Source organism: Cydia pomonella, chromosome 13 (genome assembly GCF_033807575.1).
Source record: "Cydia pomonella isolate Wapato2018A chromosome 13, ilCydPomo1, whole genome shotgun sequence".
NCBI lineage: Eukaryota > Metazoa > Arthropoda > Insecta > Lepidoptera > Tortricidae > Cydia > Cydia pomonella.
Genome location: NC_084715.1, coordinates 15,907,442 through 15,921,743, shown reverse-complemented (window position 1 = coordinate 15,921,743; position 14,302 = coordinate 15,907,442). Strand labels below are relative to the sequence as shown.

The following is a 14,302-nucleotide window of genomic DNA, read 5'->3' as shown; positions in this document are numbered from 1 at the left end:
GCCCACAAGACGGCAGAACCTGCTATGCACAAGAAAACGTACGAGAACGGTAGATCGTGAAGTGTCCATGTAAATTTTTATGGTTGCACTTCAGGCCACAAGATGGCAGACCCACCAACGCGCACGGTCCTTATAGGCTGTAGCCAGATAATTAATGATCATTGGAAGATTTGGGTACGTGCCTACTGCCTAATTAACCCAGAAATTTATTGAAGCATTAAACGGCTAGCGGCAGCGGCTTTATCAAAAGTAGTTATTTTTTTTACAAGGGGACAAATTTGTTAAACCACTCGTGCTAATATTGATCCCACCAAAACATTTTTATGTAAAATGTTGCCAAGACGAAACCATAAGGCTCACTGTCAAATAGTTATCAGCGTTATAACCGCGAAAATCGAAGTTCACAAGTTGGGAGCCTCTTTCTCTGTCACTCTAATTACGCCTTCTTTGGAGTAAAAGCGAAAGATCCGCGCAATTTGCGAATTTCGGTTTTCGTGGTAGGCCCTCTGATCTCATGTAGAGCCAAGCTTTTAACTCTACAAGCCTTAACTTCACATAATCTACACGTTATTCAAAATATGTGGTTTAGCCGTTTCGTTGCATGAAGTAGGAACACTAGGAACCTAATACTTATAACAAAAAAGTAATGAATAGTGAATAAATTTTTCACCTTAGGCCATTGACATATATATCTAAGAACGGGCCTTACGGACAATAGGAATGGGGCCAGAACAGCGGTGTCACGCACATGAATTCGAGCCAATCGTGCAGTCTAACGCCGCAACGCGATTGGTTGATGAGTTCGCACCACGCGCGCGATTGGTCGCAACTAGTTGCGTTAGACTGCACGATTGGCTCGAATTCGAAAGAGAGACACCACTGAACTAGCGCCATTTTTAGTGCCCTTAAGGCCCGTCGTTAGATATATATGTCAATGCCTTAGGTCCATGTGACGGTAGCGAAAGCCATGCTGCACACAGACGAGCTCGCACCATTTTTAGTGCCCGTAAGGCCCGTCCTTAGATATATGTTAATGGGTAGTGCCATTGTACTTCGCTTGGCCCGTCTTAGCGATAGCCGAGCAAGTTAAAGATACCTAAATTAAACCACGTGCGCAGCGAGTGGTTCCTAAAGTGAAATCTTGCGTTGTGAAGGTTTCAAGACAGTTTGGCACAGAAAAATTGTCACCACACAAACAAATCCAATTCTAAAATTACAAAGTAAAATCAAATGAACGCAATTCAATATTTATCATTAAAAATCGTCACTTTGCCATACTTGTAGATAAAATGCAACTTTCTCATCAGTCTTTGAATAATAAAGAGAGCTAAGTACTTGCTGGTTTGGTGAAAAATAGAAAAAGATTATTTTGTTTGCGCTGAAGTAGTTAATCAAATGTAATAAAAACATTTGTTAATCTCAGATCATTGATTGCAATGTACTTTTGAGAATAAAAAGCATACTTGTGATGTACTTATTTATTATTCAACAATGTGTACAACATAATAAAAAACGCTACTCTTTCTGGAGCAGTCGGGTAAATACAACAGTCTTCAAATAGTTACAAGGCACTCACAACCTATGCTAAATACCAAATATTCACTTTCATTTATTAAACATTATTTATTTTAATTATTGCTGATTTCATGACAGTAAAAAATAATAATTTAAAAAGCAGCATTGTTGCATGGCGATTTAGAAATGGTCTAAATTGTAATATGTACATAATATCATTCCACAAAATCAATTGGTTACTACGTTACGGTCAATGAAATACATTGTAAAAATAACTTTAAAATTTAATTACTTATAATCACTATAAATAAAAATTGAGCTTAGCAGCAACGAGACAGTCATGTACAAAAGTGTAAAAATCCAAGTGCTGTAGGTATTACTTGATTTAAGTGTAAAGTGACGAAGTTAGCAGTCAACTTTTCAGTCTAGTCGTAAATAAATAATTTAAACACAATTTACCTCTTACGTAGTGTGGTACTAATAAAATATTGAAATAAATCAAAACAAAACCAACAAGAACAAATATTTAGATATATAGAAAATATAATAGGAAGGTAAAAATTGGTAAAACTAGAAGTCCAGAATACAAGGCTACAAAAGATATCAAAAATAACTATGATAAGGGTTTATATTGTTAAATATACATGACGTACAACAGGACGGAAGTATAATTTATGAAATGAAAGTCATAAATAAAATGTCGAGTATAGGTACGTATAAAACACAGTAATAACACAACTTATTATGTGATTTTACAGAAACCTACCTACCTAACCTGATAACAAATGTTACAAGTCTTTTCAAGATATAGTTTACCTACAGCGGGGTAGGTTATTTTTTTTTATCCAATTGATTCATAAACATTTTTTAGCAGCGAAACTACTTTAAATCTTAAGGTGCGTTCAGGTTTGGCGAAAAGACTAAATGCTGGCGCGAATTTTAATCAGTCATCGCCTCCCGGCTGATACTTTGTCAGATGATAGTTTAGATGCTATTTTAAACTAATAAAACCATCAGCCGGTTTTATCGTGGTGGAATGACCGTCAGCTGTAAAATGAACATGTAAAAAATATGCGCCTTATCACTTTATGTGCGGCAAAGTATGCGTAGTGTGTAAATTGCGTAATCCGTTGATGGCTTTTCACGCGTTTACGCCTGATGAAATGCTATATGCAAAGTTTCATGATTTATTATGGCTATCATAAAAGGTATAGCGCTTATTTTTTGCATGTTCATGCGACCAGCTGATGTTCTTACCACCGCGATATAACCGGCTGACGATTTTTAAATTAACAACAGCATCTGAACTATCATTTAACAAAGTATCAAACGGGAGGCGATGAAGTTTTTTTTGTTTTATATATCCGCATTGTTTTACGTGTTTCGGTGGCTGCCATTCGTCAACCCACCAACGGAGCGGCAGCTGACGTCCACGAGGGTTCATCATATCTAGCCGTTAACCACTACACGTGTTCTCAGCCGGGATTGGTCATGGAAACTGTTCCTGGCTCGCGGTCTATACGCACTTACAGTAGTTGCAGTTACAATCGTGGCAGCGCGCGGCGAAATAGACCGAAATTCTATGTTTAATGTGCAACAGCGCTCGGTTGTCCGTACTGAATTATAAGGTGGTTCTGGTTTTATGCGATCAACGCAGCGTTAAACGGAATGCGTTTGCCACATACCTAATTTTCAAAAAAAATCGAATGAAACTATAATATTGTTTTACGCGATAAACGCAGCGGGAAGCGCATCTTATTTTTTTCTAAATTGACGCATGCGATTAACGGTGCGTTTACCGCAAAAAACAACCCCTCGCTTTAAAAAACGTCAAGTACGGCGGTCAGGAAGGAGCTCACGGCCGGCTCATGGGGTCACACGCAATGATGGTCGCAAGCGTGGCGCTTGCCCGGGCCTAATGGTCGTGCAGCAGGTCCCACAGCGGCAGCTCGGCGAGCGCGGTGTGCAGCTCGTGCTGCAGCTGCGCCTGCAGCGCGGGCGCCGCGTGCGCCGCCGCCGCGCCGCGCGCCCACGCGCCCAGCGGCGCCGTGCCCGACAGCGGGCCCAGGCCTGTCGCGTGCAGGTCCATGCCGCTTGAGGGAAGACATATCTAATATTAATCTGGCGAGACGATTTCTTAGAAAAAAAAATCAGTATGCTGTATCAGGGACACAGCCGCAATGCTTTACGTGAAACGTAGCATCCGAAGGCCGATCAGCATGAAGTTAGTGCTCAAACAGAGTAAAAGTGCTTAAATGTGAAAGTCAAACTCCACGTAAGACCGAAAGCCCGGAGTGTCCGGCAGGTGCACGCTTCCCGCAACTTCTCCAAGTATTTTCATTGCGAAGGTTCCGGAGCGTCCGATCACGGCACGCTTGCATGCAAGGCGTAACGGCTAACTAAGTACTGCGGAGCGGAGCTTAGAATAGGAACCATTGTGATGTCGGCTCGCCTGTTGCTCGTCTTTTAGCCTCGCTCGCAAGCGTAACTTGCTGGACTGGGATGTCTCATGTCTTAATTTACAACTCACTCCATGTGCAGCACGCGCAGGTCGTGTAGCTGCGCGTAGGGCTCCCACCGCGCGAGCCCCACGCTCAGCTCTAGCCGCAGCGTGTTGTCGCCGAACGCCGCCGCCATTCGGCCTGAACAAGACGCGCCTAGAGCCTTTATTCGGTATTCGTCGTAGCGAATCTGAAAATAAGCAAATGTTATGACTATATAATTTAGAAAATAATGATAGTTCATGTAATTTAAACTTTTCCCTAGGTAAGACATAATTCTTATATATTGGTATATTATAATAATTTACTTGTATGTACGGTCAACCAATTTGATTCCTAGGCCACTATAGAACCATGTCATAATGACTTCTACGACAATGCTTATTGAGTGATGCATGTCATGTATAGAGTAGTTAAAGCGACAAGGTTCTATAGTGGCCTAGGATTCAAATTGGTTGACTGTACAAATGCTATAACTTTGAATGTACAAGTTATGGCAATGTGTTTTCCATCGTATTTTCTCGGAAACATTCCTATTTGTCAAGCTAATTCAATCAAATTGAGTATTTTTTGTACCGAGGTTGACTGAAATAGCAAGACTTCTTCGTAAGTTTCCGTGAAAATACGATGGGAAATACTTATTCACTACATCTGTATGTCCCTCAATCGGTTCGCGTAAAGGGTTAAAATTAGCCTACTAATTAAGTTAATTTTCAAGGCTTTTGACTAAAGATAACAGTTAAGAATTGGGAATCAAGTAAACTCGGAATAACCTGCAAATCCTTGATCCGTAACGTGACGCTGAAGCAGGTCTTCATGGGATCGGGCCGCGACACGCTGACGTCGTTGACGCGGTTCACTGTGGCCAGGTTCTTCACCCAGCCCGCGTCCGTCTCGAACTTGCCGATGAACGATATTGACCCGATCTGACAAATTATACTGGGAAATTATGTTTTATACTGATTTGACGATTTTTCCACATTATTATTCATTAAAACTAAACAAAACGTCTTTCTCCAGAATCAAAATACAATGGCGTCTTTAAAACGTCGAAAGTAATTGCGTTACTTACTAATACGCGATTGAGTCCCGTTTTAGCAGATAATAATTGTTTTAGTTCGGTATATCACTAAATAAGAGTTGCTCACTTTCAGACTGTCATGAATATTATAATTTATAATAATGTTTTCACATCCATCCTTATTAACAAATCAAGTGTGCCTCGAAAATAAGTTGACCAATAATGTTTAGGGACAGTTTACTTACTTTCTATTACAAAATGTTATTATACAGCTACTTTGATGTTACTATCTATTTAATTCAATTATGTATTTATTTCGAATCTAGATCCATATAGTGTTAGTAGTAGTACAACAAATCTTAAAATAAATAAGGTTAGTGACCTACAATTTACTAATCATTTCATTTCATTTTTGCGCACATTAAGTGCACTACTGAATACCGAAATGTAGAGTTCTCACAGTCGCAGTAGAGTACAGTCGGTAATGATTGTAACAACCGGTAATTTTTTGCCTTTAGCAGTCACTCTCGGGAAAGGGCAGTCACATGGCGCTCGCATCATTGGAGAGACACGATGGTCATCTCAGTCATGAGGCAACGAGGCAGACCTGAAGGCGACGAGAAAGGCATACCTTGTGCATAAAGGTGGCGTGTAAGGGCGGCAGCTCCAGCACTTCCGTCCGCGTCTGAAGTAAAGTGCGCCGCATGTTGATTAGCACCATGTCGATCACCTTGTTGCCTTTCGCGGCCAGGTTGCTCACCATCTCGCTGCGAACATGAAATATAGAGATAGACCGTGCGCACTGGAAGAACTGACAGGTAGCCTGCATCGAAAACATAAGCTTGATATTGACATTTCACATCAATAAACAGGGAGCTTCCCGCAGCCGCATACTTTTTTAAATTTTAAATCATTAGTCGGCAAGCTCTTATCAGATTTTTAATACCACTTGTCGGTAGTATACTGTCCAGTCACATCGAATTGTGTTTGAGGCCCTCTGGCCGCTCTACTACGTGCTAGAATGTAGATTACGTGTAAATCAAAACAGTTGCCCGCAAGAAAAAACTCCCTTATCGCCTAAACGGGAATGCGTATTACTTACCCGTGATTAATTAAAGAATACTAGTTGCAGGGATCAGTGTATAATAGCGTATTTAGCGAGAAATCGTATTCAATGTGTTCGTATTAAGCGGGTTCTACTAATTCCCGATACGTAGTTTCGTAACTATTAACTTAATTAATTTGATATGTACTAATGACATCAATTTGTAATTTAACTACATGATACTTATTAACCTCCTGTCTGTGTATAATAAGGATCCGTGCGTGGGAATTTATAAATAATAAATTTATTGTTTTGAATGTCAAGGTCACTTTTTCAATGATCATATTTGACTGGCCGCATACGACGGGTTAATCCCATATCGGTAATTATATAATTTAAACTTAAACAAATTATCAATAATAATAGAGCTCGCAAAATATGTAAGTTAGTGGTAAGTTGCGTACTTAATTGTATTAATTTTCAGAGTTTAATTTAATATAACTAATAGCATTAGGGGTAACTTCGATAATTATAGGCACGAGAGTAAGTTTCACAGTGTCGCTCTTTTAGAAATTGAAACGGCGCAAAGCAGTAAAGGTAAGGGGGAAGTATTGTAATAGTTCTGCCAGCCACAACTATCGGTCTGACTCTAGTATGAATTTTATGAAATGATTTTTACGTCTCAGACCCTAATCAGTTAAACAAATGCCTTTTTTCTTCTATGGAGCGGCGTCTTAGACGCGTGTCAAAGCAACCATGGCGTTAAAAAGCAACTATCGTGATAATATTAAGGTTCAAATTTATGTAACAGCTCATTCTGAGAGTTTTAGTAATGTAGGACGATCGGTTGCCTGTGAGATAACTAAATGAGCTGTTATATGAATTTGAACCACTTAAATAGGACGGTAAAAATTCTTCTTCAACGAGTTTGTTCCCGTTCAGTCAGTAGCGGTAGCATTGGTAACCGCTGCACAAAATAAACAAAGGCTTTCGTTTAACAGATAAGGGCCCTAGCCGAAGAAATAATTTCATAAAATTCATCCTTTACCTTTTACCCGTGATTTCACCTAGATGCTGCTGTCACACAGGGGCTGTAAGCGCGTTGTCTTCCAGCCGCAAGCGCGATGTCAACCAGGCGAAGCCATGCTAGGCGTTGAGTTGCGTCCCCTACGTGTTTACGTGTGGTTGACGACTAGTTGGCGGCCAGCGGATGAGTTGGGTTGGCGCAGGGGACCTACCGCGTAAACCGAAATTCGACAATTGCGGGGATCTTTCTCTTTTACTCTCTCTAAGACGTAATTAGAGTGACAGAGAAAAATGCCCGCAATTGACGAACTTCGATTTTCGCGGTAGGCCCCCAGGTGTGGTGCCGAGCTTGAGCGAGCTCCAACCCTAATATCGCTGTAATTTCAATCATCACACCGTGCTTCAATCCTAAATTACTGCAATTTCTGTCACCAGAACGTGTCCAGCGACAAGTGTACTGTTAGGCAGTAGATATTGCTCACACACCTGTAGGCCTCATGCAGGCTGGGGTCGCAACACATAACCTCGGACACGCTGGTGCTCTGCCGTAGCACTCGCGCTAGATGTCTCTGCAGTTTTTGTCGCAATAGCGCGAACAGCGGTAGCGACACCGCCGCCGAGAGCGGCAGGTCATCTGCAACAGAAGTTTATCATAATAACATTAAGGGATTTAAGGCGCGAGGTCATTTATGTTAATCAATGAATAGTGTTTTTTTTTATTACGTAACATCAGTTTTTTAGAGGAGTTATAATATTTTTCAAACTCGATGGGTACGATGACAGGTGTCATCTCCATACAATTTATAACCTAAAAGAGATGACGTCTGTCAGCGTACCCTTCCTGTTTGAAAAATGCAATTTATAATTATTATCAATGAACTTGGCAAAAAAGGCCATGGCAGACAACTGATGCGATGGGACGAAGACGTAAAAAGAACAGCCGGTACAGACTGGATGACAGTAGCACAGGACAGCGACAAATGGAATTCTTACAAATGGATAGCACTGGAGGAGGCCTTTACCCACCCTAGAGATTTTAGAACAAAATATTAATTAGATATAAGTTTTAATTTCATACCTGTAACCATTATCAAAGAATAAAAGGCTTTTTTTTATTTATTTTTTTATCAATGATTCACAGGCTTTTCAATCTCCTATGGGCGGACTTTTGACAGACATCCAAGTTTCTGAACATGATCTCGTCTCGAGATATGTCTGCTTGCTGTATGTGCCCAACTAACTTAATATAACTGTCGCTTAACTGAAAAAAAAACTTTAGAAATTGTAATTGGATAGGTAAGATTGTATTTTATAAGTACATTACCGGGTTCTAGTTAAACAGCCGTTTAGTTACGGTAGCTGACTTAATTTTTATATAATTATTTTAAATTAAATAGAAGAACTATATAAATCGCTGTAAAAGACTAGAGGCATCTTGGTTCGTTGCTTGGTTAAGTTAACTGTGAAAACTAGGTATTCTTTTTATCGGCTGAGTTAAAAAATAAAAAGTTCGGGCTCTCTGTGCTCTGTCGTAAAAAAACACACCGTTACTTACCTAAGTAGGTCGGGTGTAAGCGATTCTAAGATAGGTTTTAGTATGTATAATATTACTACTCACCAAATTAGGTAACATTGAAACGTTTCCTTATTAGCTTTATCTGACGCCTTTTTGTTTATAAAGTAATGTAAAGTAAATTAGTTTGGCAACTTACATATTCAGTCACAAGACTAGGCTTTCCCGCATAGACGCCTTGTTACCGATTCTGAACGTTGCTATACAAATTTTGCCGTCATTACGGTATTCGAGAAAATCCCGTATACGGTATACGGGAAAAATTAACGCCGTGTGAACCTATACTAACACTAATGTTTGACTTAGACACGTTTGAAAAAACAACAAATTAAAAAGTGCTATTGTTTTGACGCCAAAGTGTGACGGGAAATGGGCACGAACTTTGAAAACGCCTAAATAATAGGTAATAAAGATCTTACTACCTATCCTACATATTTAAGTTTCCGTATTTTGCCTCGACGCATGATCAGTTTTGTGAAATTATTGGGTAGAAGGTAGAAAACATTTAAAAATAAACTGATAAATACTCTCAAAGACAAGCCTTAAGAACAACAAAGCAGCAATTACCAACATCAACATTCTTATCGCTGGAAAGGAAGGAACACCGGTACACCTGTTATCTGCTCTACTTATTTAAATACATCGTCACTATCGCCGGTTGCTACACCGAATTGCTTAATAACAAATATTATTTACATAAGTTGAGGTTAGGTACCTATATCATATCCACTTCTATTCCTTTCTTATTTGTCGGTCTTTTGTAGAAGTTGTTAACTTTTACACTATAATATTTGATTGATTTTTGATATGCATTGCAGCATTTGATCCATCGATTGAAGTCGTTACACAGCCTGAAATGTATCGCAAAAAGCATGCAATGCAATGTAATGCGGTAACGTTTGTAGAGGCCATTACGTATACTATCAATCAATCAACACTTTTATTTCAGACAAACATTCCATATACACATAAAACAAAATACAAATAAAAACAAATATATAATGATAAAATTATAGCAAGTCATGTAAATTATAATAACATTTAAATAACAATAAAATAAAAGTACTATGCAGCGAACTTTAATATACAAACAACAACACACTTCTCTGTCCACCAGTAGGTAGACCTTATCTCCTTGCACTAAAGTTCCCTCTGGGTCAGTGAACCGTGTCAACCGTACTCACCGATATGTTTGGCCAGTTGCTCGGTGGTGACAAACTCGTAGCCGCCATTCCGCTGCGGCGAAGGCCACGACAGCTGCAAAAAACGACACTTTCTATTATCATTCACTACTTTAGTTAAATAGGGCGTTAATGGTGTCTTACTTAATCGAATGATTCGTGTATTAAAGGCATTGATGTTTTATCAGTAAGGTATGGGGTAAGAAAAACACCGGGACAAGAGAAACACACTTGAGTCTTGCCCCGAGCAAAATAAACTCTCTTACCCCAATATACCTTATAGTTATTTATTTAGGTATCGTAATTTTCAAGAACTCTTTAAGTCAAGAAAGCAAGTATACCTACTCTGTTGATTTTTAGAAAATTTCTGAAAAATGGTCTAAATTTGAACGTGCAAGTAATTCTGAAGGAAGGTCAAGGCCAAGGTCATTTGTGAGAAGACGGGATATTTTGTAAAAAGGGTCTGCGATAGCGTGGCGAAAGCTACATTAAAAGGACTTTTTGGGAAATAGTGGGACGGTGCGAACAGGCCGTTTTGCGATTGGTTTTGTATTATATGTCCTTACGTTTCTAACATTACCTTGACAAGAACTTCATCGTGCGAGAACTCGATGCCGGGGTTGATGAAGGAGAAGGCGTCGTCGTCCACGATCAGCCCCACGTTGACGTCCGCCGTCACGTTCGATAGCGATATGCTGGAAATATGTCGCTTTTACTATATCTAATACGGCGATAAGGCGGCAAATCTGGCAAATGAGCCGCTTGCGCGCTATTGTCCACGAGCGCTCGATAACGTACAGTCTGCAATAGTAGTGTATGAAACAACGCACTAAAAGTATCTGACACCCTCGAATTCTTTTCAAAATATAAATATATCTGGACAGTTTGTGTTGAAACGTATTTGAAATAGCTTGATTGTTGTAGTTGATATTTCTTTTTGTTAAGCCACCAGAGAACGGTAGATGCTTTTGATGCATGACTATGTCTAATATGCTATTTTTCTCTGTCTATCTGACTGCACAACGTAATGTAAACGAATCTGTGTAGCCTTTCAGTAACATGAACATTCGTTGAGCGTTCGCCAGATCTAGATGCATTACGAACAAGGTCTATTCTGTAACAGGAACATGTTTATTTTTTGCTTTTAATCTTGGTTGGGTAACATTACCTCAATCCATTAGGAAGGTACAGACCTGAAGTATGATAAAACTGGTTTATTGGCAGTTGAAAACTTGAGAATATATTATAGTGCCATGCATGAATCCTTTTAGAATAATGATATTTCTAAGCTGCCAAAGTGTATTGAGCTGAAGTAATTTAATTGTCTAAATAATGAACAAAAAAGTTGAATGGATGAAAAAATAAATAAAAACTTTATCATCAGTTTCACTGGGTTTTTATGTCCTTATCCAAAGTCCTCTTATTATACAAAGAACTTTTGGGTTATAGTCCCCATCTAATGCTAGCTCAATATGGGTTGAGACCTTTGAAATACTATGGATTTTTTGCAGATGAATGCAGATTTCCTCACAATACTTTCCTTAACCTTTCATATGCGCTTGTCAAAAATTTGCCATTTATTTAGCAACCATGACATCTTCATGTTTAAGTTGAATTTGGTTGAATACATATATATGGAGCAGATCTGCTCCTAAGCATACCAAAGGTTAATGATTTTTTATGAGTCAAAAGGTCCAAAAGTTATTCAAGACTAAGTTTAATCCCTTGCTCTATTATTTTCAATATATTAATTAAAAGTAATGTTATATATACCCACATATCGCTACATTCATTATTACTCTCATGGCAACCAGCTCAGTAAGTTATTAAAGCATAATGAATATCAATGTATTACTTTAATTACCATATTGTTTTACTGCATATGAGATAGCCCATATGTGATTTATAGCATATTCATCCAAGATTTCCGATGATTCATTGTAATATCAAAATTGTCAGTAGTTAGTAAAATCAGACAATATTGTTAAACAAGTGAAATTAAGAAATAAATGTTTATTACTGTTAACCCATTCAAGTCTAATGACAGCTCAAGGTGTTAAGGTTATGTGTTTTCACACATATGTTACAAATATTGCTCTTTACTTCTTCAGCAGTGGAGCAAAATTTATTAAGTACTATCATATGTTTAAGACACAAGACTATTATAAATAAAAAAGAGAAACAAATAAAAACTCACACAACATGTCCCTCAGACAACACAGGAATGAGGTTATAAAGGTTCTCATTATAGGCACTGTACTGGCCCTTAACATTGACCTCGCCGAGGGAGCAGCGCAAACTCAGGAGCATAGACTTGAGGTCCAATGATACACCTTGCATGTGGAACGTTGGAGATTTTACCAGCTCTAGAGCTGTTAAATTGCTGCAAAAAAATTTGACACTAAATGTTTCATTAAGTTTCCTTTAATACAATAAATTTAGTCTTTGAATAATAGGCTAGTTTCATAACTAAACATACTCTTAATGAAACATACAAACAACACAGAAAGAAGCTACTAGAAACTAGTTTTCAACAATCCCAAAAAAAAACTAAATTTATTTTTATTTACCATATATATACTCACACTTGGGTGTTCTTTGCAAAGTAAGAAGTATCTTCCAGCGTGTCTCGAATAAGTTTTTCTCCATTTTTTGCCAGTTGAAGCGCTACGTTTGTAAAACTCTGCAATTATGTACATACTTTATGACTATATTCTAATTACATTAAAACAATGTTTAAGAACGATTAAGTGAGAAATATGATTTGATATATAACATTTATAAAAGCTAGAGTCGTTTCTGATAATTAGAAAATAGGCATTAAAAACAATATTTACTCTTTTGATAACATCTTGCAAGTCTGGTTGTACTTTCGTCAGTAAATCGTCAAGTTCTTTCGCAATATCCACTGTTTCTTCTTCTGACATTTTGATTTTAACATACCCAAATATACTATTATTATCTTACAAGGATTTATAAAATAAATAAATAATATAGTCACCGCGAGTTCGGAAACATATTGCTACTACAAGTACACTACACGATTGCCTGACATAAACTGTTGTGTTGTCAGTGTCACTGTCAGCTGGCTGTCAACGTCTGTTGCGTTTTGTTTTCATATAGCTAATTGTGAAATAATTTAATTTAGGTTTATAGCGCATATCTATTACATAAACATAATTTTTCCATCTTTCCTTTATATAAAGTTTCGGCATGTTTAATATGGCAAAACAAATTTATCAGTAAAAAAAACTAAATTCAAAATTACTGTGGTGTGATCGATCGATAGAAATCAAAACACGCTCCTATATAGTTATCATATTTGCGTTTTAATAATGCGTTTTGGCCTTAATAGTATCTACAGACGGCCGCACCAAACCGCGATCTTAGTGCGGTCCGGCGCACGTTCGATAGTGTGTAAAGGCCAATCCTGACGGGTTGATCAAATCGGCCAATCGAATCGGAAAATAAATTGGCGACAATCTCCAATTTGATCAACAATTTTAGATTTATGGTGATATTTGAACGCCCTAAATAAAATAAAAAATGTCCCCAAACGCGAATACTAGTGTCACAATTTGGTGTTAATTTGTCCGCACCTCAATTTTAAAATATCTACAGATTACCGCACTGGACCTCGCCCTTGGTGCGGTGCTGTGCGGGCCAGGAGCATATATCGTTAGTCATCGCCTACCGGCTGATACTTTATCAGATGACAGTTTAGTTGCTATCATGAATTAAAAAAAATCAGTTAGCCGGTTGTATCGCGGAATCGTTATAATGGAACAGGCACCAGTAATGGAATGGTATAGACAAATGCTGTAAAACAAGTACTTATTTACCGTTAGTTTTTAATAGCTGGCAACATTTTACCATAAACAAGAGCCAAAGTTCTGCTTAAGTTTAATTTTTCATTGATATTTGTTATTTTGAAAATGAATGGCGCCATACATTCCATGACTGGAGCAAAAAACAGTTTTAATTAGTTGATATTATTGAAACCAATCAATAATATTAACAATTAACAACATAACAACAATTAACAATTCAATTATTAACAATTTTTAGCTTTCATTAAATACATAGAAAACATAAAGGACGAATTGTACATTTAACTTTTAAAGCGTAAAGCGGTATACATTTTACAGGTGTCGGTGAAATATTAAAAACACTTCAAATTTTCTTTTAAATGTTCCATGATTGGTACCGTTAACAATATGTCTTTTATGTTTCGTATAATTCTTCCTATGCATTATCTGCTTAGTGTTGGTTAATAAAAAGTGAACTTGTGGTTTTTTTCTTAAACATTCTTGTTAGTTATGCTTTATCAGGCAGGTAGTCCCCTCCGGTCTCCTCAAGGACAGATTTCGGCCGGGTCATTCGAGCAATAGGGCATAGGGCCATTTACTAACATTCTATTTGTTTCTGTTTCATCCTTAG

General features: G+C 38.0%; 1 protein-coding gene across 3 annotated transcripts; it reads right to left on the bottom strand.

The window, feature by feature from the left end:
• Nucleotides 1-1,463: 1,463 nt before the first annotated feature.
• Nucleotides 1,464-13,840, bottom strand: LOC133524352 (uncharacterized). Of its 3 annotated transcripts, none has more exons than XM_061860324.1 (10): nucleotides 12,700-13,840; nucleotides 12,448-12,545; nucleotides 11,031-11,055; nucleotides 10,443-10,557; nucleotides 9,866-9,938; nucleotides 7,595-7,742; nucleotides 5,669-5,804; nucleotides 4,790-4,942; nucleotides 4,046-4,206; nucleotides 1,464-3,608 (listed from the first exon to the last, which is right to left on the bottom strand). In XM_061860324.1, exons 2-10 carry the CDS (start codon nucleotides 12,509-12,511, stop codon nucleotides 3,431-3,433), a joined length of 1,053 nt encoding a protein of 350 aa, XP_061716308.1. In that variant the 5' UTR covers nucleotides 12,512-12,545; nucleotides 12,700-13,840; the 3' UTR covers nucleotides 1,464-3,430. The 3 variants fall into 3 exon arrangements, with proteins under 3 accessions (XP_061716308.1, XP_061716306.1, XP_061716307.1); XM_061860322.1 differs by lacking the exon at nucleotides 11,031-11,055 and adding an exon at nucleotides 12,060-12,245 and having other exon boundaries at nucleotides 12,700-13,825; XM_061860323.1 differs by lacking the exons at nucleotides 12,448-12,545; nucleotides 12,700-13,840 and adding an exon at nucleotides 12,060-12,141.
• Between the last annotated feature and the right edge of the window lie 462 nt (nucleotides 13,841-14,302).

Bases quoted from the DNA above. Each gene is read 5' to 3' on its own strand.
- LOC133524352 (XM_061860322.1), bottom strand. From the start codon at position 12,789: ATGTCAGAAGAAGAAACAGTGGATATTGCGAAAGAACTTGACGATTTA. The intron at 4,207-4,789 runs GTTATTCCGAGT...GCTTATTTTCAG, and splicing joins TACGGATCAAGGATTTGCAG to ATTCGCTACGACGAATACCG. The intron at 3,609-4,045 runs GTGAGTTGTAAA...TCTTCCCTCAAG, and splicing joins CTGCGCGTGCTGCACATGGA to CGGCATGGACCTGCACGCGA.